At 42.2% G+C, this 23,099-nt stretch overlaps 1 protein-coding gene across 1 annotated transcript in view; it reads right to left on the bottom strand.

Moving 5' to 3' along the window:
• Positions 1 to 23,099, bottom strand: part of LOC123246130 — a 144,929-nt gene that overhangs the window by 75,329 nt on the left and 46,501 nt on the right. The window contains exon 3 of the mRNA XM_044675069.1: positions 22,767 to 23,031. Within this exon, the coding sequence (XP_044531004.1) occupies positions 22,767 to 23,031 (265 nt within the window). The remainder of the gene's footprint in view (positions 1 to 22,766; positions 23,032 to 23,099) is intronic.

Here is a 23,099-nt window from a genome sequence, read left to right as displayed (position 1 = left end):
ATCCAAATTCCCAGTCCCCCTGCTCTCCACCCCCCTCTCCAGCCAGGCAGTAGCACAATCTGAGCAGAACATAGTTCCAGCTGTTAATGGGATTTATTTATTTATGTAATTCATTATGGGAGAGTCCAGCGGTGAGTCATCAAGCCAGGAGGGAGGGAGAGCATTTTTCATCTGACCTGCCATTCACACCACCTCTGCCTTAACCTCTCAGCCCAGGCCAGATGAGACTGGAGAGAAGGATGGTTAAATTGTGGCCATGAATTCTGCCCTAACAACTCAAAGGGGGGATGGGAGGAGAGGAGGAGAAGGAGGGCAGCCAAAAGTGCCCCCCACACACACTTTCTGGAGGGAGCTCTTAGGGATGCGAGCTCATCTCTGCTAAGAGCTTCCTCTCTCCCTCCCCAGCCCTTCAACATGCCTGGGGAGGATTCCTTGCCAAGGCACACTTTAGGGGAAATGTTCAGACACAGACTCAAAGGCCTTCCTAACTACATGTTCCTCCCTCGCTCTCTTCCCCCAGAGAGCTGATAACGAGCACATTCTCTAAATAATTCAGTCCGCAAATTGCTCTGTGGTCAGAGGGGGCTTATTTATTTATTTTTCATCCGCCCATCTTCTTCTCTCTGAGTTTCTTCAGCAGGAAGCACTTTCATTATCCTAAGCCTGGAGGGCTGATATAGAACCTAGAGTTGTCACTGCCTTCAAAGAAACTGCCTGGTACCCTTCACACAGGATTCTGGGGTGAATGAAATCTCTCATATTCTGGGAGGCTAGGCCTGATGTCTCTTACTGATCTGGCCGGTAAGACCAACGACTTCAGCCCTTGGCTTTATGTTATATATGTGGGCTGGGGGTGGGGAGGGAGAGGATGTTTCCTTTCACTTTGGGGGAAAGGAAGAAGAGTGTCCTGGAGGTTGGGGGACAGCAGCCTGACCAACTAATGCCAAGTCTGTATAACTTGCATGTGTGTGTGTTTGTGTCACATGGATACATGGGCTCTTCCAAAAGTTTTAGTGCAGTTTTAATAGTTTCCGTTTTATTAAGTCTTTTGGGAAGCCATATACACATCACAGGCACATGTCACGCTTTCAGGTAGGAAACTAGGGTAGTCTACCAGAGAGCATAAGCCCCCTAAAATCTTCCCAGCCCTCAGGCTACACCCATGCCTTTTGTGCCTTAAAGCCTTGAAGTTAAATTCACCTGAATGTCACCTGTACATGCAAGTCAGGGGATTAGGGTTGCCACACAGTGATTTGTCCCTAATCCCCTTCTCCCCTCACATACACACACACACACACACACTCTTCCACTCATCCTGCAGCTATGGCTCTGGATAAATCCACATACACAAGAATAACTTTCATATAAGAATATGTATATATAGTGTCATAGACTATTTGGGCCAAAAGGGACCTTTAAAGAAATATTGATCCTCAGTCCCTTTTTGACAGGTGACCAAGGGATCATAGAACCACAGATTTAGAGCTCAAATAATAACTCATTCATTGTACAGATTAGGGAACTGAGGTGAGAGAGTTAAAGTAACTTGTCTAATACTACAAAGATAACAAAATAGGAGGCAGAGGTGGAACTGGAATTTGAGTCTTCTGACTCTATATTCTGCTGTGCCTTGAGTCCCCTCAATGAGACTGAGGAAGAAGCAGAAGGAGATAGGCCCAAACCTGTTCTATATCACAAACAGAACCTGGGCTAAAACTCACATCTTCTAACTCCCAGGGATCTCTGTAATCTTAACACAATATTTCCTTCATATATGCCCACTTGGAGCACTAAAAACATATTCACATACATACCTCCCAGAGTTTTCTAACATACATAAGCAATGATGAGGCAGCCTAGATATCTCAATTGACCTATTTCTGTAATAGCCCCAGTTGGTGCCCACAGTTGGCCTTGTCCACTTCTTCCCTGACCACTGTCCTATGGCATACCAAGGCACAAATCCTTTGATTCCACCAAGATTTCCTTCATATCATCCATATCATTCTCACTTCTCTAAGATGCTCAGGATGTCATCTCCTAAGAGTTCCTAATTTAATTACCTTGCTGGAGGCAGATTTCTCAAATCCCAAACATCAAATGAAATTAGGGACTGAATTGAGGCATTTACAATAGAAAAAATATATAAAAGAAAGAGGGATTCTCCCCTCCCCTCATACACACACATACACAGCACCCCAGGAGTAAAGATGATGTAATTTAACCAGAATTCTCCTTTAGAACCATGGAAAATTTTTCTTAATTATTCAATACAAAAAAGTTCTCCTTCTAACTTCCTTCCAAGGGAATCTCAGAAGAAAACCAAAATACTCTCCTTTGGAGACCCAAGCCCATTTAACTCAGAGCTAAATTGACAATGGAAAGTTCCTTAGCTCTCTGTAATACAAGGGCCCTCACACGTTACATTGTTGCCCACATGCGCTCGCTCTCGCTCTCTCTCTCTCTCTCTCTCTCTCTCTCTCTCTCTCTCTCTCTCTCTCTCTCTCTTTCTCTCTCTCTCTCTCTCTCTAAGATATTCTGTAAAAACAGTAGCAAAAGAAACTAGCAACTCCAGAATGGACACAGAGAGTACTTGAAAAAGTTAAAACATGAGGAAGGAAAAGATAAGGACATTCTAGCAACTCAGTGTATCCTGGTGTCAGGACAAGTGAGCCCTTGCTTTGGCAGTGACCTCCAGCCACAGGAAAGTGTTTCCCTTGGCAGAGAACAAGGGGTAGAAAGACTTCTTCAAGCAGCCTCTGAGAAAAGAGGAGTACAGAGCATCACCCTACTAGCAAGTCAAGATGGCAAAAAAATAAACAAACTGAAGCAGCAGCCAAAAAAAGAGATCATAGATACTGAACTGAAGCGATCTCAGAACACCATCTGACCCAACCTTCTTTTATCACTAAGGAGTCTGAGATCAGGGAAGTTAAGGAATGACATAGCTCAACTCCTCAAACAGAACTTCCTTTTCTCTGCAATAGATGGCCTGTCACTTGGTCTGCCCCTGCATGAAAATTCTCAAACCCCTAACTCTCCTCTGCCCTTCCAACTCCCAGTGCCAACTCCTACCATGATGGATGCTCATACAACAAAAAAAAAAGGCAATCTCTCCACCTACACTTCAAAAGTTGAATGAGGCGGGAGCTAGGCAACACAATGGATAAAGAACCAGGCCTAGAATCCAGAGGACCTGAGTTCAAATCTGACCTCAGACACTTCCTAGCTATGTGACCCTGGGTGAGTCTCTTAACTCTATTTCAATTATGTAAAGGAAAAGGAAATCAAACTGAGTAATTATAATAACCAGACTTGGTCCTCTAGGACAGATAATTAAACAAATCTTCCTCTCAGCAGAGTACAAGGATAAAAGACTGCCTATATTGTCAGATTTTGTCTTAGTGTTGGGTTCCCCACCCCCAACTGCTTATCCTTTGTTTAAAAAGAGAATTCAGTTGGAATAAAAGTAGCACTATATTCATAAATGATTTGAGATAAAACCAAAGGCATCAATAAAATAAATTTTTAATTAACTGGGAGGAGGTAGATGTCCCCAAGGCTTCTCCAAGCAGGAAGGGACTTGGGAGGGATGGAATATATAGGGAAGCAGCATAGCATCAGAAAAAAAAAGCACCGAGTTTGAAGGTGGAGAATATGAGTCCAAATCTTGGACAAGACACTTAGCCTTTGTGGGCCTCAATGAACTCTTGAGTAAAACAAGGGCACTGGAATAAATGGTTTCTAAGATCCCTTCCAACTTTAAGCCCTATAGCTATGATGGCAATTGTGTAAAGGTGGCAAATAAAGGGAAACTAAAGAGAAATGCAAATGTGGAGTCTATGTTCAGTGAGGTCAAAGAGAGAGTTTAGAAAGACAGTGACCATTGGAATCACTGTCATTTGACCAATGGTGTCAAAATCAAAAAGGGACCATACATGAGGCTCCTGTGGACTGCATTTTGACTTAGTTTTAAATGTAATATCTGTCTTTTTTGTATTTTTATTTATTTTGTTAAATATTTCCCAATTACATCTTAATCTGGTTTGGGCTGCCATGAGTCTTAATACCTCTGATCTAGACTACTTTCATGGGAAGGGTCTAATATATATGGATCATATTCAGAGGGCATCCACAGAAAGTTTCTCTAAGGTACTAGTTCCCAACCTCATGTAAGGACCCAATCAAATATAAAGATCAAGAAAGCCTCTAAGACAAAGAATCTCCTCAACTTCTCAGATAAATGTCATGGAGTAGGGAGGCACACCCATAGCAACCATAGATCTAGACTTGGAGAGAACCTCAGAATCAATCTAGTTCACCTCCCTCTTTGTACCGATAAGGAAAATGAAGCTCAAGTAGGTTAAGTGACTTGTCCCATATCCCAAGTGATAAGTGTCAGACTTGAGATTTGAATCCATTTCCTCTGACTTGAGTCAGCAGTATTTGTGCTGTACCACAGTGCCTCCCACTTGGAAATGACAAAGGAAGATCATAGGACAACAGATTTGGTCAAAAGTTCAATCCCTCTCACTTTACAGATAAAGATAACTGAAGCCCTGAGAGAATAACTTTTCTAAAGTCATAAAGGTTGTAGGTATCAGAGGCAAGATTTGAACCCATGTCTCTGCCTCTAGGTACCATTGTTCTTTCTAATGTCCCATATGTTCTGATGAATGAAAGTCACAAAGCACTTCCTCCTTTCAGTGGACTTGCTGACTATCATGACCAGACCACCACCAACAGCACCAAAGCAATAGCCAAGTCATCTTCACTTCCCACCTGGGCACTTTTGGGGAGAGCAGGCCAAGAACATAAAAAAAAGTGCATGTATTGTTAGAATGGAAAGGCTGTACCGAGCATCCCAGGACCAGCTAAAATCAACAGGTAAAGAAAGGGCTTTATTGGCATTTGGTTTGGCTACCTGCTCAGAGTTAATGATGATATCTGGTCATGGCAATCAACCAGAACCCATTTCAAAGTATTACTGATGGGGCAGCTCAGGGGACAGAAAGCCAAGCCAGGAGGCAGGAGGTCATGGGTTCGAATCTACCCTCAGACACTTCCTAGCTGTGTAACCCTGGACAAGTCACTTAACCCCATTGCCTAGCCCTTACCAGTCTTCTGCCTTGGAACCTATACTTAGTATTGATTCCAAGATAGATGAGTTACTGATGACAGAAGCAAGTACTTGGTGGCCCTCATTTATCACAGTCACTACCGTTTTGTGTGAATTTTTGTATTTGCCTCTAAAGCAAGCTTTGTTATTCATGCATTTTACTTTAAGTCAAGTTCCCTTTGAGATCTCAAGTTCACAAAACTTCACTGGTGTCCAGTATAGGGGTTCAAGGAGAAAAGACCAGAAGCCACTTGACTAAGGCATCTCAAAGGATCTTACCCTTAGAAGAAATAGTCAGAACCTAGACCTTGGGAACCTGGTGTCTCTAATGCTAGTAGTCAAGCCCTGAAGAGTTCTAGCTTCAGTCTACATCCAGCTCCTTCTCTTTCCTTTCCAAGGTGAAAACTAGCAGAATGATTTATTCTCTCATAAATCTGGCCAGCTCATAAGAGCAGAGAAAGCATTGAGGCACATAAGCTTTTCCCAGCCAAATATAAACAGCTTCACATTATCTTCCCTCTCAACTCTCCCCCCCACCCCTTGCCACCTTGAAGTGATATCAATAAAATAATAAATAAAATAAAATATCAATAAAAAAATAAAAAAATTTTCAATAAAGACTTCATATACTTTTTTGGGCTTTAGCTCAATGAGTACCTTCACTTAGCAGTTTCTTCTGGTTACTAAGACTAAAGCAGAAGAATGCTCAGTGACAGTTTAGAGATTGGGTCCTATACCAGCAAAGAAGAGGAAAATGTATCCCTTACTTCCAATCACCAATCAAATTCCTTTCTATTTCACCGTGGCCTCTACTTGGTCCCAGTTGGAAAGTGGCTCTTCTTCCCATCCCTCTCCCCCATATAATTCCATGAAATAATCTTATCTATGTCCCCTACCATGGCCCCAATCTCTCCCCACCCTTTAAGTGTTCTTCACACTTGAACAACTTCCAGAGTTCATATCATTCTTCCCCTAGTCTCTGGGGAAGGCTGCATCCATGTAAGCAACTCAGCTAGGCAGGATGGAGAATCTCCAGCCAAAAAACAAAAAACAAAAAAAAAAAACCATACAATGACTCCCAACTCTAATTTTAGAATATCCTAGGGAACTCTTCATTTGTCTCAAGCAGTAGTATGGAAATCTCAAAATTAATTTTATCTCACTATATTTTATAAAATAGATACAAAACAACAATTCTAAGAGTCTCAGGAAAGTCACAAAATCAAATAAACAAGAATAGGCTAGCAAAATCCCCAAAAGTCCCCTAAAAATTGTACACCATTAGTCCAATAACTGGGTTGATTTTAACTTTACAATTTCTCTTCCTTCTTTATATTTCCCCTTTTATACGCTCTCATATGGACTACTCTTAATAACTAGTCTCCTTGCTTCTAGTCTCTCCCCTCAACAATTTATCCTCCACACACATAACTAAAAGAATCTCCCTCAGACTGAAAAACCATTGGGGGCTCCCTATTGCCTCTAGGATAAAAAGAAAACACTTCAACATGTCCTTTAAGGTCTTCCTCAGTTTATCTCCAACCTACCTCTCTAGTCTTATTCCCCATTATTCCTATCTGCACACTCTGCTCTCCATCAAAATCAATTTGAAACTGTTCCATGACTCCAGACACATTCCACTTGCAAAAAGCCTATCCCTGAAGTGCCTCTGCCATCACTATTGTTTTTCAGAATCCTTCAAAGGCTACTTCTCTCCTTCCTAATCTAACCCATTGCTAGTTCTTTCCTCAAATTACCTGGCATAAGATCCTGAAAGGTAAGGCTTGTTTCAATTTTCCCTTCTGTATCTTGAACAGTTGTGGCAAGCCAAGTAGTGAAGTGGATAGAGAGCCAGGTCTGGAGTCAGGAACACATATCTTCCAGAGTTCAAATCTGGCCTCAGACACTTACTAGCTATATAACCCTGGACAAGTCATGTAACCTATTTGCCTCAGTTTCTTCAACTGTAAAATGAGCTGGAGAAGGAAATGGCAAACTACTCCAGTATCTTTGCCAAAAAAACCTCAAATGAACTCATGGAGAGCCAGACACAACTGAAAAACAACTAAACAACAACAAAATCCTGAACACTTAAACACAGTGATATAAATATACAATGTAGTAAGAATGCTCGTAGACTTAGAAGATCTTCTTTGTGACTCTACCTCTCCTGTCACACATTTGAAGAGGGTCAATCAGTACAAATGGGCTGAAATATGTTTGCACACACAAGGCCTAACTGATTACGTGTGGAATTCAGCCAAGTACTTTTTTTTTTGTAAATGCCCACACTTATCTTCATCCTTGATAATCAGTAGCCAGCCTGTGGAAACATTTGTAAAAATGTTTTCATTACACCCAAATGTCTGTTTTTGCCACTTTGACTCTCTCTGAAAAAGATACTTTCAATCTGAAAAAGATTAAAACAAAATGCTCCCTCTTTCAAACACTCATCAACAAATCAAAATTTTCAGCAAATGTGAACATTTTAGCTATTAGAGGAAATCCAGATACAATAAAGTAATTGTTCATGGAGACAAACTATTTGACCAATAAGTACCACTGTGAAGATAGTTCAACTGGGCCCAGATGCCTTCTGTGCTTTGCTGGTAGATGTCTTTGCCTCAAGTCTCTTCCCACTCCAATCCATCCTCCATTTAGCCACTAACATAATTTGCCTGAAACATAGGTCTGATTGTGCCACACACCCCACTCAATAAACCCCAGTGGCTTCCTATTGCCTCTAGAAGAAAATACCAAATGCTCCATTTGGCATTCAAAGCCTTCATATCCTAGCCCCTCCTACCTTTCTAGTCTTGTTATACCTTACTCCCTGACATCTATTCTTTGATCCAGTGATACTGGCCTTCTGGTTGTTTCACAAACAAGACCCTCTATCTCTCAGCTCTGAATACCTCTAGTAAGAGAATCTTTAAATGTATAAGCTACATATGTGGAATGATTCACTGGGGAGACCTGACATGTTAATCTAGAAACTCCAAGTGAGGAGATTTAACATGTTTGTCTCCCAAAGAATCAAAGGGGGGATTGTGTGAAGGAAATTTACTCTCCTGAGAATGCGCACTTGACCTCATCTCTTGCCAACAATTTGACCCTAAGGCCAGAGCTGGGTGAAGGTAATCATTGGGTGAATTGAGTCACGAGGATAGAATGGCAGCTAGAAAGGGACAGCAATGGAGTCAAGATATTGTGAGCAGAGGGGCAGGGTGATCTTCCCTGCAATGCCCCCTGGACTGCCCCCCTTGGCAGCACAAGCAAAATAGAAAGCCATAATTGGATCCCAAGACATCATGTGTGAGAGATAGTGGGCAGAGAATAGGTTTGATAAATGGAGACAAGAGCGGATTTTGCTCTCTTCTCTTCTGTGTTTGTTGTTGACTGGACTTGCTTGTGTAGGGGGCCCTCATGGAGGCTGCAAGCTAAATGGGAAGATTCTTTCAGACTGTCCTCATTGCTTGGAATAATCTCCCTCCTCCACTCTGACTACTGCCCTCCCAGGCTTCCTTATTTAAATCTCGATCAAAATCCTACCTTCTAGAGGAAGCCTTCCTCACTCTCTCTTAATTCCAAGGCATTCTCTCTTTTATTTCCTATTATTATGTATATAGAGTGCTTTGTATATATGTCTTTGCTTGCTGTCTCCCCCATTAGACTGTAAATTCTCTGAGAGCAAGGGCTGTCTTTTGCCTCTTTTTGAATCCCTGACACTTAGCACAGTACTTGGCACATAATAGGTGCTCTTAATAAATTTTGATTGATTGACTGGTAGGCAAAGGCCATTTATTCCTGTTCTGTCTTGGGCAGAGATAGAGAATTACTTCCTGGACTCTTAAATATGGACCAGGATTTGAAAAAAAAAGGGAAAAAACCCCTCCACTAAAGTCCTTTTCCAGTGCTTCATTACAAGATGGGAGTGAACGTGAGTCCTGGAAAATGATGTCAGCCCACTTGGAAACTTAGCAGGATTCACATGAAAATGTGCCTTCCAATAAGCCTTCAGCATTGGAATCCATCTGAACCAAGTAAGTTCAGAGAGGCTCATCACCAGGTAAACAGCCCTGGCACTGTGGTTGGGCCAAAATAGGCACTTAGTAAATGCTGGATTGGCCACTAGGTGAGGAATTTGAGGATCCTGGAAGTACAATGACACTAGTTAGGTAGTACATAGTAAAAAAAATGCTGAAGTTAGAACCAGGAAGATCTGAGTTCAAATCCTGCCTCTGGCAGTTATGTGACCCTGGGTAAGTCACTTAACCACTCTCAGCCTCAGTTTCCTCATCTGTAAAATGGAGATAATAAAAGCACACCTACCTCCCAAGGTGGTTATGAGGATCCAATCGAATAACACATATAAAGCACCTTTCACACTTTAAAGTGCTATGGGAATGTCAGCTAAAATCTTCTCATGGTTTGATATGAAGAACAATAAATTAGAAATAAGGGGAATCTGAATTCTGGCCCCTGATATGTTATTAACTAGCTGTACAACCTTGGGGAAATCACTTAGTTTCCTCATCTGTAAAATGAAAAGGTTGAAAGAGAAGACCTTTAAGCTCCTCTCCAGCTTTACCAGTCAATACATCTATATGTCCACATCAAACAATCAAGAGACAGTCCGGGCACTAGGTTAGGTGCTAGAAATACAAAGACAAAGACTGAAGCAATCCCTGCCTTCAGAGACACTATACTCTATCAGAGGAGACATATATACAAAAGAAAACCATAAATATAAAATATTCTTGTGGAGAAAGAATGGCAGTAGGGGGGTAGGATGGAAAGGTCTCATGTAGAAAGTGACTATTTTTTACATCATATTCTGTGCATGGAATTTATATCCTCTCTAAACTACATTGAGAGTTAGAAAGACTCATCTTCCTGAGTTCAAATCTACCCTCAGACACTTACTAGCTGTGTGACCCTGAGCAAGTCCTTTATCCCTATTGGCCTCCATTTCTCATCTGTAAAATGAGCTGGAGAAGGAAATGACAAACCGCTCCAGTATCTTTGCCAAGAAATCCCCAAATGGAATCTCGGAGCCAGACCTGACTGAAATGACAGAACAACAATATGATATATGGCTGTTTTATTTGTTTTGTGGAGATGAAAGAAAACATTTTAAAAATATTCACCCTAGATGTTCTGCCTAAAATAAATGATGGCCAGTTGCCATGTTAAATGTCATTCAACTTCTCATTTTCCAACATCCCCTATTGCCCAAGATGAAAGCGCCTCACAAAACACCTAAGCTACCTCCAAACTCACTAGCTACCCTCACTGCCTTGTAGGAACTGAGAGAATGCTGCTAACAAGATTTCATTAACATTAGCTCCCAAATTGTCCCATGGATTGTTTTTATAAATCAGATGAAGAAGACAGGATGGAAATAAGCATTTATTAAGCTCTTATTATGTGCCAGGCATCGTACTAAACACTTTACACATATTATCTCATTTGATTCTCACAACAACCCTGGGAGGTAAGTGCCCTCCATTTGATTTCAACGTTACAAAACTTATTTTTTGGAACCCAAATATAAGACCTTACATTTATTCTTATTACATTTTGGCTTAATAATCTAGCTTGCCATGATCCTGCTGAACCCTAATCCTGTCATCTAGTGTTTTAGCTCTCCTCAGCTTTGAGTTATCTGCAAATTTGCTTAATCTACCATTGATGCCTTTACTGGAGACACTGACAAGAATGCTAACTGGAACAGGGACAGAACACAGATCCCTGGCTATCTTCACCAGACTTCCTTCTGCCTTGGAACCAGGGTCCCCCATGGAAACTTTAATGTAACAAACAAACAAATAAATTTAAACTGGGGGGAAAAAGCTGTCTTCAAATATCTGAAGGGCTATCACATGCAAAGGGGATTGGACATGGTCTGCTTGGCCCCAATGGTCAGAAGTAGGAATAATAGGTCAAAATTTAAAAAGACAAATTTAGACTCGATAGGAGAAAAAAACTGCCTGAAAATTATGGGAGAAGGAAAAGAAGCTTTTATTAAGTATCTGTTGTGTGCCAGATACTGTGCTAAGTACTCTACAAATATTATCTCATTTGATCCTCATAATAACCCTTAGGGATAGGGGCTCTCATTATCTCCATTTTGGAGTTGAGGAAACTGAGACAAATAGCAGCAAAATGACTTGTCCAGGGTCAATTATAGTTATCTAGAGATGAATTGAGTTGCTTTGGGAGATAAGAAGTTCCAGCCAAAGTTGGATAACCACTTGTTGGGTATGCTAGAGAGATGATTTTTTTTTTTCAAGACTAGATAGACTTTCAACACCAGGATGATATGGATCAGCCTGTGACTTATCCAGGAAAGGTTCCAATGAATGTATTTTATAGAGTAAGCTAGGTAGCTCAGTGGATAGAGAGCCATGCCTGGAGATGGGAGGTGATAGGTTCAAAAAGACAGTTAAATTATGTGACCCTGGGAAAGTCAGTTAACCCCAACTGCCTACCCCGTGCCATTCTTCTATTTTTTTTAACCCTTACCTTCCATCTTAGAATTAATACTATGTATTGGTTCCAAAGTAGGAGAGTGGTAAGGACTAGGCAATAGAGGTCAAGTGACTTGCCCAGGGTCACACAGCTACAAAGTGTCTGAGGTCAAATTTGAACCCAGGACCTCCCAACTCTAGGCCTGGCTCTCACCCACTGAGCTACCCAGCTGCCCTCTCCACTCTTCTATCTTAGAAATGGTACTAAGACATCAATTGACTAGCCTTTACTGCTCTTCTGCCTTGGGAATGTATCTTATAGATTCATAGAGCATTTGAGCTGGAAAGGAACTCACAGCTCACCTCATATATGAGGTTCTTAACTTTTTGTGTGGCATGAACCCCTTTGCCAGTCTGGTAAAGGCTACAGACCTCTTCACAGAAGAGAGTTTTTAAATACATAAAACTCATAGGATTGCCAAGGAAACCAATAATATTGGACTAAAGATGCAAATATTTTCCACCTAAGTTCATAGGCACTCTGAGATCTATCTGTAGACTTCACATTGTGAACAACTCCTGATCAGGAATAACTCCTTTATTTTGTGGAAGAGGCAACTTAGTGAAACCTAAAACTGAAAAACCATTTTCAGGAACTAAATATATTTTTAAATAAAAAAACTAAACATATTTTTAAACTAAAGTATGTTTTTCTTAGATGGCATTGTAATTTTATTGCTTAAGGATATGACTCATCTTATTTTGATCTTTTAAAAACTAGTTATCAGAAAGTGTAGTATTTTGTCTTATGACTCTTCCTGGCTATGTCATATATGTCTGATTTCTTCAATTAGATTGCAAAATCTTGGGTGGTAGGCCTACTTCTTTTTTTTTTCTCAATTCAGCTCACTAAACACTTATAGTATGGTAGGAAAAGTGATCCATGTGGAGCCAGAGACATGGGTCCAAATTCCAGTTCTGTGTAAGTCCATAACTGTGACTTGGGGCAGTTTGTTTAATTTTTCTGGGCCTGTTTCCTCATCTGTCAAAAGACAGTGTTAGACTAGGTAACCTGTTAAGGATTATTTCAGCTCTCAGTCTATGATCTTGTGAACTAAATATTCACCTGCAACACTCAAGGTTAGCAGCTGCATGATATAGTGGGCAGTAGTGGGCCTGAAGTCAGGAAGACCCAGGTTCAAATCTCACATTTATTTCCCAATTGACAAATCATCAAAGGATATGAAGAAAAAATTTTCAGATGAAGAAATCAAAGCCATCAATAATCACTAGAAAAAATGTTCTTAAGCCCTCTTGATTAGAGAAATGCAAATTAAAACAACACTGAGGTACCACCTCATACCTGTCAGATTGGCCAATATGGCAATAAAGAAAAGTGGCAAATTTTAGAGAGGATATGGCAAAATTGGGACACTAATGCATTGTTAATGGAGTTGTGAACTGATCCTACCATTCTGGAGGGTAATTTGGAATTAAACCCAAAGGGCTATAAAACTGTGCATACCCTTTGATCCTCTAATATCACTACTGAGTCTGAATCACAAAGAGGTCATAAAAAGGGAAAGGATCTACTTATACAAAAATATTTATAGCAGCTCTTTTTCTGGTGGCAAAGAATAGGAAACTGAGGGTATGTCTATCAACTGGGGAACGGCTGAACAAACTGTAATACATGTTGGTGATGGAATACTATTTATTGTGCTATAAAAAATGATAAGCAAGATGATTTCAGAAAAAGCTGGAAAGATCTGCAGGAACTGATACAGAGTGAAAAAAGCAGAACTGGGAGAACATTATACACAGTGACAGCAATATTGGACGATGATTATCTGTGAAAACTTGGCTGTTCTCAGCAATGCAATGATCTGGGACAATCCTGAAAGACTAATGACAGAGAGTGCTCTCCACCTCTAGAGAAAGAACTGTTGGAGTTGTCTTTCACATCAGTGTATTTATGGTTTTATCTGGGAGTTTTGGTTATGCATCACTTTGCTCTTACAACAATGACCAATATGGAAGTGTGTTTTGCATGACAAAATTTTACAAAGAAAAAAAATCTCACATTTAACCCTAACCCACTGTGGAACCAAGTCACTTAATCCCCCAATAATATTAACCCAAATAAATGTGATGCAAACTAGAAACTGACAGGCTGTATAAATAAAAGGACTGGCACCATAAACTAAGCCTCAGAATGTTCAGTCCAACCTGTTTCCCTCTAATCCAAAGGTTTTCTTAAGGAGTAGTACTTTAAGGGCCAATCATCAGCTAGCTTCCTCCAAACTGTCTCCACAAATAGTTAATTGCAAATCAAATGCCCTAGAAAGCCTGATGATGAAAAAAGAAAACTGATAACATAGATGATATCACTTTACCTCACTCTAGCCTTCATTCCCCACCAAGCAAATTTCCTGTGCTGAAAAATCCCTATCACCTAGGTAACCTAATGGTTTTTTTAAACATTCCATGTGACTTCCTGACACTGGCTCATTACAAATGAGTTCTGTTTAAGAACAGGATCACAGAAATCTATTTTTTGCAAATATATAGTCTTCCAGGTATATGCACACAATCACTGATTACTTCCTCTATATAAAACTTCTATCTTCATCTCCAGGGTAGACTAATAATGGTTAGCATGGGACCCACTCAATGCTATTCAGAAATCAGTTGACAATCGAAGTTAACCTTCTGCATTAAAAGAAAAAAATTAAAAAACCCCACATGTACATACTTTAAAAAAAATAAGAAGGGGCAGCTGGGTAGCTCAGTGGAGTGAGAGTCAGGACTAGAGACAGGAGGTCCTAGGTTCAAACCCGGCCTCAGCCACTTCCCAGCTGTGTGACCCTGGGCAAGTCACTTGACCCCCATTGCCCACCCTTACCACTTTTCCACCCATGAGACAATACACCGAAGTACAAGGGTTTAAAAAAAAAATAATAAGATTTCCCATGTGGGAAAACAGTAGCTACATGCTTCTTTCTTATACTCTTATAGCAAACCAAGACATTAATGAGAAGGCATGTAAATTGTGCTTTACTTTCCAGTGTCTATCAGAGCACTTAATAAAATAGAAAGGCTGGTATTTATTTATTTGATATTGTACAGTATGACAATTCATATCTGCTGGGATCAAAAATATATTTTGATGAGTATTTAAAAGGCTGTACATGTTTTCTTTTGTGTTTGAATCCTTTGTACTTTTTCATGTTCAGAATATCAATAAACAAAGTTGAAGGGGGGAAATTTGGCATTTACATATCAATTTCAGTTTGCAAAATGTTTTATTTCTATTTGATTCTCATCATAACCCTGAAAGGAAAGTGATATTATTATCTCCATTTTACAGATGAGGCATCTAAAGCTCAGGGGGGTTGGGTGACCTGTCCAGGGTCACACAGCTAAGGATTTGAACTTGTATGTTCCACAATTCAACCAGGGTCCTATTCATTGTGCCACCTAGCTGCCCAATCAATCACTTCTTTCCAACCACTTATTCTCTCTATTCACCCCTACTCTGTTCCTCTAGATCACAGATGTTCCCTTCAATTTCCGCTCTTCCACTTTTTCCCCACTTTTCAGCAGATACAACCAATGGTTAAAGAAAATTCTTCCCTCACCTCTTCTCTCCTGTTGTAGTCTGTACTGAAATCGATGTAAGAGAGCTGCTAGGTGGTTCAGCAGATTGAGAGCCAGGCCTAGAGACGGGAGGTCCTGGGTTCTAAACCTGGCCTCAGATACTTCCTAGCTATGTGACCCTGAGCAAGTCACTTAACCCTTTTTGCCTAGCCCTTACTGCTCTTCTGCCTTAGAGCTGATACATAATATTGATTCTAAGATAGAAGTCAAGGGTTTGAAAAAAAAAGAAGAAGAAATCAACATCAATTGCATAAAAGAGAAAAAGTGAGCTCCAAGTTTATCATCTCTCCACAACTATCTTTGTGGAAGGAGAGCTTTCCTCTCAACTATATGAGTCCCAACACAGTTTGTTGGTCATAGAAAACAAATGAACTCTAAAGGGGAGGGATGGGGGGCTGGTGGCAAAAATAATTTTACTAAGTATCTTATGACAAGATGATTTTCAAATGAACTAAGGATGACAAGACTGAAGGAGACAGAGAAGAGAAAGGAGAGGAGGAAGAGGTCCTCTGGTTGCCCTTTTGCTTAATGCTGAGACTATTTCTCCATATTTCTCAACCAGTCAATTTAGTCTCACCCTAGGTCTCCAAGTTCACTGCCCTGTGTTTTCAATTCATTATCATCATCAGTTCATATTTGGCTCAATTTTAATCAGCTGCTTCATCTGAGAATAGGATGTGTTTCTTCTTTCTGGGCTCTCTATGCCATCTTAGCAAGATCAGTGTAGAACTGGTTATTTCTGCATATTTTCACCAGTCTGAAAAACACCCTTTATGCTTCTTCTAGAGACCAAAAGGCTAATAATAGAGTCAAGAATTGGGATGGATGAACATATAATCGACATTTCTAATGATCCATGAACAAATTATAAAGTTTGTAGATTATTCAGGCCTCATTTGTCAAATACAAGGCTGTTCTCCTTAAATCCTTTAAAAGACTTTGGGGTTTCCTCTCCCTCCTTCAGTTCCTCAGCTACTCAGACAAGGTAAACTGGAATTATTAGCATAAGCAAAAAATAATCAGGAATGCCATTTGGGGTTCAATTGATAACATATATGTACAACCTTTGTCAACTCCACAAGGGGGGAGGTATGAGAGGAGGGAGAAAACATGAACCCACATAACCATGGGAAAACAAACTTTTAATAATAAAAATTAAAATTAAATTAAATATTTAAAGGAATGTCATCTCTCTCTCTCTCTCTCCCTCCCTCCCTCCCTCCCTCTCTCTCTCTCTCTCTCTCTCTCTCTCTCTCTCACACACACACACACACACATACACACACACACTGTGTCTAACACAAGATCAATCAGAAAGAATCAGGAAGTTCCCTACTATTTCTTCTCCATTAAGATTGAGTATATGGGGGCAGCTGGGTAGCTCAGTGGATTGAGAGCCAGGCCTAGAGATGGGAGGTCCTAGGTTCAAATCTGGCCTCAGATACTTCCCAGCTATGTGACCCTGGGCAGTCACTTGACCCCATTGCCTACCCTTACCACTCTTCTGCCTTGGTTGACTCCAAGAGGGAAGGTAAGGGTTAAAAAAAAATATATTGGGTACAACTATACTCATAGCGCATCCTCATTAACCACTTTCCAGTTTTCTCTTGGCTCTCCTCACTAGGGAATTTAATACATTGACAAGAGATTCTTGTCCATCTTCTATGAGAAGCATAAGTTTTACTAAATGTCATGGCATGGACCCATGTCTAACTATCCTGCTTTGGAGAAATAAGCACTGAACTGGGATTCTAGAGACTTGTGCTCTGCTTTGAAATATGTTCACTCACGAGGTGAGGTCAAGTCATTTCCCTGCCCACATATCCTTTGTCCTCCTGTCAAATGAGAGCTGGACTAGATGAGGCCCCTCCCAGCTTTAAAATATTCTGACTCCTCTCAGTGTCTTGGAAATGGAAGAGCTCTGACCCAGATGATCAAAGCAAAGGAAAATCTCCCCTACCAAATCCCCGCCTCTCCAAAACCAAAAATCTCACTCTAATATCTGCTGGAATAGCCTCATAGCTACCTTTAAAAGTTCTTCCTTTTAGCTTACCTGAATCTAAACATTATTTTGGGCAACTTGATACGTTCCCTGGAGGAAAGAAAAGAGCTACTAAATCCATGCTCACTATCTAGGAGTCCTCAAACTTTTCTCCCCTCTTCAGCTGTTCAAAATACAGGCTAAGAAACCACATGAAGCTACAACGTTTCTAAGATCTATGAAAAACCACAAAGTATATCAAGCAAATAACCACACTTCCACTTCACACCCCAAACCCAACAAGATATTCACAGGATTTAGAAAACTGAGCAAGCCTTCCCTTCTTGTTCTTTGTTTCACTCTGAACACCAGCCTTCTAATTGGTCCCTCTGCCTCCAAATTCCTTTCTCTCTAATCCATCTTCGAAAGAGGCCAAATTGTAATTCCTAAAATTCAAATATCTTCTTTTCCCTTTCTCCTCCCCTCCCCTTCCTCTTTCTCTGGGTCTTTCTCAGTCAGTCTCTGTCTCTAGGTGCTGCCCCACCTCCCCAACAAATCTTACAAAGTCATTGAAAGCAGAGATTATTTTTTGCCTTTCTTTGTATTCCCCCAGCTCTTAGCACAGTTCATGGCACAAAGCAGGACCTTAATAAATGTTTGCCAACTATTGCTTCTGGGATAAAATGCAAAATTCTCAGCCTGGCATTTAAAGCCCTCCACAATCTGGCTCCCACCCATCTTTCCATGAATAAATGAATGAATTCAATCTTTCCAATCTTACTCCTAATTACTCCCCTTCACACACTCTATATTCCAACCAAATTGGCCCAGCCTACTAGTTGCTCCTCACGTTCACAACGATCTCCAAGTCCCTGCCCAATTGTTCCAGGAGGATTGGTATGCATTTCCTCCTTACCCCAAGATTTCTTCAAGGTGCCAGCTCCTATACAAGGCCTTCCCTGATCTCTCTAGTTTGTTGTTCTGCTTCCTGAAATTATCCTGTATTTTCTCTGTATCTGCTATTTATTTAATTAGCTGGGCTCAGTATGTATCCCTAAAGATGACTAAACTTTGAACAGATTGCCTTTTTTTTTTTTTTTGAGGTTTGCCTTACACATAGTAGGCAAGTAATTTTATTGTGAGTTCTGCTTTCTTACTCAACGTAATTAAAACTTCAATTTCCCTTCCCCTAGAGACCATGCCCCCTCTCTGATTCTCTCTCCAGATGGGAAGCAACACCACAGGAAACAACAACCACCTACTTCTGCTACTTTGCCACCAAACCCTATTCATTTAGGCTAGAGGATTTCTCCCTTGGTCATGTTGTAACTGAAACTTAAAAGTCCTTTCAAACTCCCAGCTCTCCTTTTCCCATAGGAGTTTGCTGGTGTTCTCATCTTTCACAGTGCTGTTTTCTTGCTGGTCTTTTTGCTCTTCCAAAGCTTCCTATCCCATGCCCTTTCACTACCCCCTTTGGTGTACTACACATCATTGACCTTTCAACTAGATACCTAGTTCACTGAAAACACACAAGTTCTTCACTACTGGCCCTAATAGAGCAGCTCCCTTGTTCAACTAACTCTCAGGGTCCCAGACAAAGACTCCCTAGGGATATAGCTAACTTGATCCCAAATATGATTCTACCAAATTCTATCTCTTTGCAGGAATCAACCCCCATTTTGTGCCATGAAGTCCCTAAATGACTGTTGTTTCCCCCCATATCCCCCTTTTCATATCTCCTCTTCTTTTCTCCTCTTAAGGCATTAACAGAGAAAAGGGAAAGTCCCCTCTTGTACCCCCTCCCTCATAATACCACCTCCCATCTCCAGCTTCCAGAACAGTCTCCAAGAAAAGGAAAAGGGGTTAGTCACTCTAAATCACTACCAGATACTTCCAGTCTCTTTTTGGACACCTCTACCTACAATCCCATATATTCTAAGATGAAGCTGGTTTCTTAGATACTTTGGACACCTATCCCTACAAGTTAAGATTTTCTGTTTCCTAAGACCCTCAGTTAAACTTTTACCTGTAGCACAATGGATAGAATACCAGGCTTAGACCTGAGTTTAAATCCAGCCTCAGACACTTACTAGTTGTGTGACCCTGGGCAAGTCACTTAAATCTATTTGCCTCAGTTTCCTCATCTGTCAAAGGACCTGGAGAAGGAAATGGCCAAATACTCCAGTATCTTTGCCAAGAAAACTCCAAAAAGGGTCACGAAGAGTCAACCATGACTGAAACAGTTGAACAACAAACATAAATGAGAGCAAGATCCTTATGGAATAGCTAGCTAGAAGGAGTAGCAAAAAGATTCTGTTTGGGGCAGCTGGGTAGCTCAGTGGAGTGAGAGTCAGGCCTAGAGACAGGAGGTCCTAGGTTCAAACCTGGCCTCAGCCACTTCCCAGCTGTGTGACCCTGGGCAAGTCACTTGACCTCCATTGCCCACCCTTACCAATCTTCCACCTATGAGACAATACACAGAAGTACAAGGGTTTAAAACAAAACAAAACAAACAAACAAAAAAAAAGATTCTGGTTTCCTCATTGAAGATGAGGTAGGAGAAGAAGAGAGGAGAATTAGTGAACTTCAATCATCTTCAGTTCAATGGCAGAAGTACAAACTGATTCCGCATTTTCCTCCCTCCAAGGCACCATTCTATATCCTTCCAAGCTTTTTTTGTTTGTCAGATGAAAAAAAAAGATAACGATGGAAAATTACAAAGGACCCTGAATGGATAATGAACTAACTACAAAGACAAGTGGCCCAAACTCACCCTGGGAGGATGTGAAGTGACAGTCAGTACCTGGGCAGAAACTCACAGACAGATGCCTTGAACAAAGGCTCTTATGGATACATGTGGGGCTTCCAGGAAGTCAAATTTGGGAACAGCAATCTAGCCAGACACAAGTTCAGCTGTCCACAAGTATGCATCTCTGAGTCCATAAGACACAGATAAGAACTGAAAAGGACAAATCTCTCACTCTTCAGGCTGGTCAGGGTGTTAAAGGGTCTTCTATCTCCATCTCTATTCACCCCCTGAAGCCACTAGATCTCCATGTGTAGCTTCCTTGTGCTCCAGAGTTTCTCTACCCCATCTAGCCTCTGCCTCCAGGCAAACACACTTCACAGCCTCCTTCTTTCTCACAAGCTTCCTGCCAATCATTTACACACATTATTTGATGTCATCACCTACCCTCCTCCTCCTGAAATGACCTCACCACAATTTCCCACATGAGAAAAATGAAACTCTGAAAGGGGGCAGAGCTGGCTCCCTTGGACAGTCTGTGGCAGATGGAAAAGTCTCTCGCCAATCACCTCCCTTCCAATAATTTAGCAGTCTTCTGGGTGCCCATAGCCACTCCACTGAACAGACAGGAAAGTCATTGATGCAAAGAGGGGTGCCATCTCTTCAAGGCTACCCAAGCCATTTCCAGGCCAGGAAATTTGGATTACAAATCCAACATCCCTTTGTCTTCCCAGTCCTTTTCAGTCCAATATTTGAAGGCCAGAATTGAGAAAAAAAGATGATCAAGAGAAGTAAAAAAAAAAAATATCCAAAATTCCCCTGTGAAAGAGAAAGATGCCAATTCTTTCTATCCAGTCATTAGCTCAGGTGCCACAGTTAGAGAAACTTTCTCTGGTAGGTTTTCCTTGCAGGGACTGAACTGAACCACAAAATCTAGAAGATAATCCAATGGAAATTTTGTCATTCTTGCCTCCAAGTAGCCACACTCTTAACCAATCCTAACAGCCTAAGGTCCAATATTTACACAATCTTCTTTGAAGATTCACCTCTAATCTTTCACAATCTACCAAATGAATGGCCAATACATTCTTCTAATCTTATCCCCATATTCCCAGAAGTAAGTCATACTCTCATGATGTCTCCAGCAAAAGGCAGAACCCTCCACAACCCCCCTTTCACCATCAACCTTACACTCTGCTCCCTGCTAGAAAGGCAAAGAAATCTGGGTTCTTCAAGAAGTACCTTCAATTTGGATCTGTTGCCCAAACAACACAAAAACAGGCCAGAATTTCCCTTAGGAAAACCCCATGGCAACATGGTAGACCAAACATTGGTCTTCTTCCATAAGGGAAAAAGGACAAAGTGCCTACTGAAATGGGTGATATAGCTCTCCAACAGCCTGACAACCTCCACCCTGAGAAGAAAGGATGATATCGTTTGTCCAAAAAGGAGAGGAACTAGCCAACCAATCTGGTGAACATTGCCCCTGACTCCAGGGAAAGCAACTAAGCAATGGAAGCACCACAAATTTGCTTTTGATGGCTTCCAGAGTTTGATGAACCAGAACATGTAGCAGCCAATGGATCCTCTATGGTTCCATCTGACACTATGTCCCAGAGAGGGCACTGGATTCGAATTCCATATCGGGTACTTATTTCTAAACCTGAAGGCACATTTGTTTTCTCTTGCCTTACCTTCTCTCTTGAAAATTCACTCAGGAAACTCCCCCCATCTCCAGCAAAAGAAAAGAGCCCTCACATTCCTTTACACCTCTTTCCATTTGGGATGCTTGATGCCTTGATCTTTTTTTTTTTTTTAAGAAAAAGGAAAAGAAATGTGGAGAACGTTGAGAAGTAGGGGAAAGGAGCTTTAAAAGCAACCATGCAGGGATAATGAGAAAAATGAGAAGGAAGGGGGAAAATTTTTAAATTCTGAATAAAATCAAATCACCAATGTGCTGGAGCAGGAAGACAGAAGGATGAATAATGAGAGGCTGCTGAGACAAGAGAGAAAGCATGGGGGAGGCAGAAGCTCTGAACTTTCCCTTCTCAGGCTGGGGAGAGATTTGGTTCCCTGGGGAGAGGGTGGGGGGAAGGGGCTCAACTGACCTATAGCGAGGGAGAGAGGAAGCCTTCCCTCCCCTCCCCAGCCGGGGGTAGACTCGGCCCCTAGCACTCGTGCCCCTCCTTTGCACAGGTCAACTGAGCTGGCGCCCCGACTCTGCACCCCAGACTAAAAAAGCACGGAGAAGGGTGTGTTCGGGGCGCCCACACAAAGCTGGGAGCAACCAGAAAGGGGCAGAGGGCGAGGGGGGCGGGGAAACGGCCCTGGCCCCATCGAGGCCTCTTTTCCCTTCCCGGCGCCGCCTGCGCGCGACCACCCTCCCGCCCTCATGTCCGTTCCCCGGTCCATGCGAACACACACCCACACCCATACACACACATCCCTGGGTATTTGGGGCTGGGGCTGGACTGGGACCGGGCAGGAAGGGATCGGGGCGAAAAGCATGGGGCTGTAGGGAGGGGGCTGCCGGCACGCGGCTCCCGGCTGCACGAGCTCCAGGGAACGTTCCACGGCCACTGGAACTGGCAGTCAATTCACGACGCTACGTTCATCCCCGCACCGCCTCCACGTTCCTTCCGCGCCCCCGCGGCTCCCAGGCTGGGGCCCGGCCGTATCTCGGGTACTGAAGGGGGTGCGGGGAGGGCGGGCGGATGCCAAGACATCGAAGGAACCGAGTCTGGGAAGGAGAAGAGGAAAGGAAAGCGGGGAGGAGGGGGCGCTTACCCAAGATAAGCGAGGGGCGCTTCTCCACTCTCTTCCCTGGCGCCTGGATGGTGTGCGAGTCTCGCCGCTCGTGGCCCCAGAAAGCCACGGGCGGGATGGGCTGGCTGTGCTGGGACGCGGCGCTCGGGAAGGGGGGTGCAGTCCCGGGAACCTCCTCCAGCTCTAGCTCCGACTCGGGCTCTGGCTGGGGAGGGAGAAGGAGGAGAATGCGAGGCGCCGGCAAGCTTCCTAGTGGCCCGCTGCTAGAAATGCAGCTGTCCCTGCCCTGCCGGCGGAGACCACAAGTGGAACTGAGCGGGAGGAGCGGGGCTGGGGGCGGGCGGGGGCTGCGGG

Source organism: Gracilinanus agilis, chromosome 4, assembly GCF_016433145.1.
Source record: "Gracilinanus agilis isolate LMUSP501 chromosome 4, AgileGrace, whole genome shotgun sequence".
Taxonomy (NCBI): domain Eukaryota; kingdom Metazoa; phylum Chordata; class Mammalia; order Didelphimorphia; family Didelphidae; genus Gracilinanus; species Gracilinanus agilis.
This window is presented reverse-complemented; position numbering and strand designations above follow the sequence as displayed.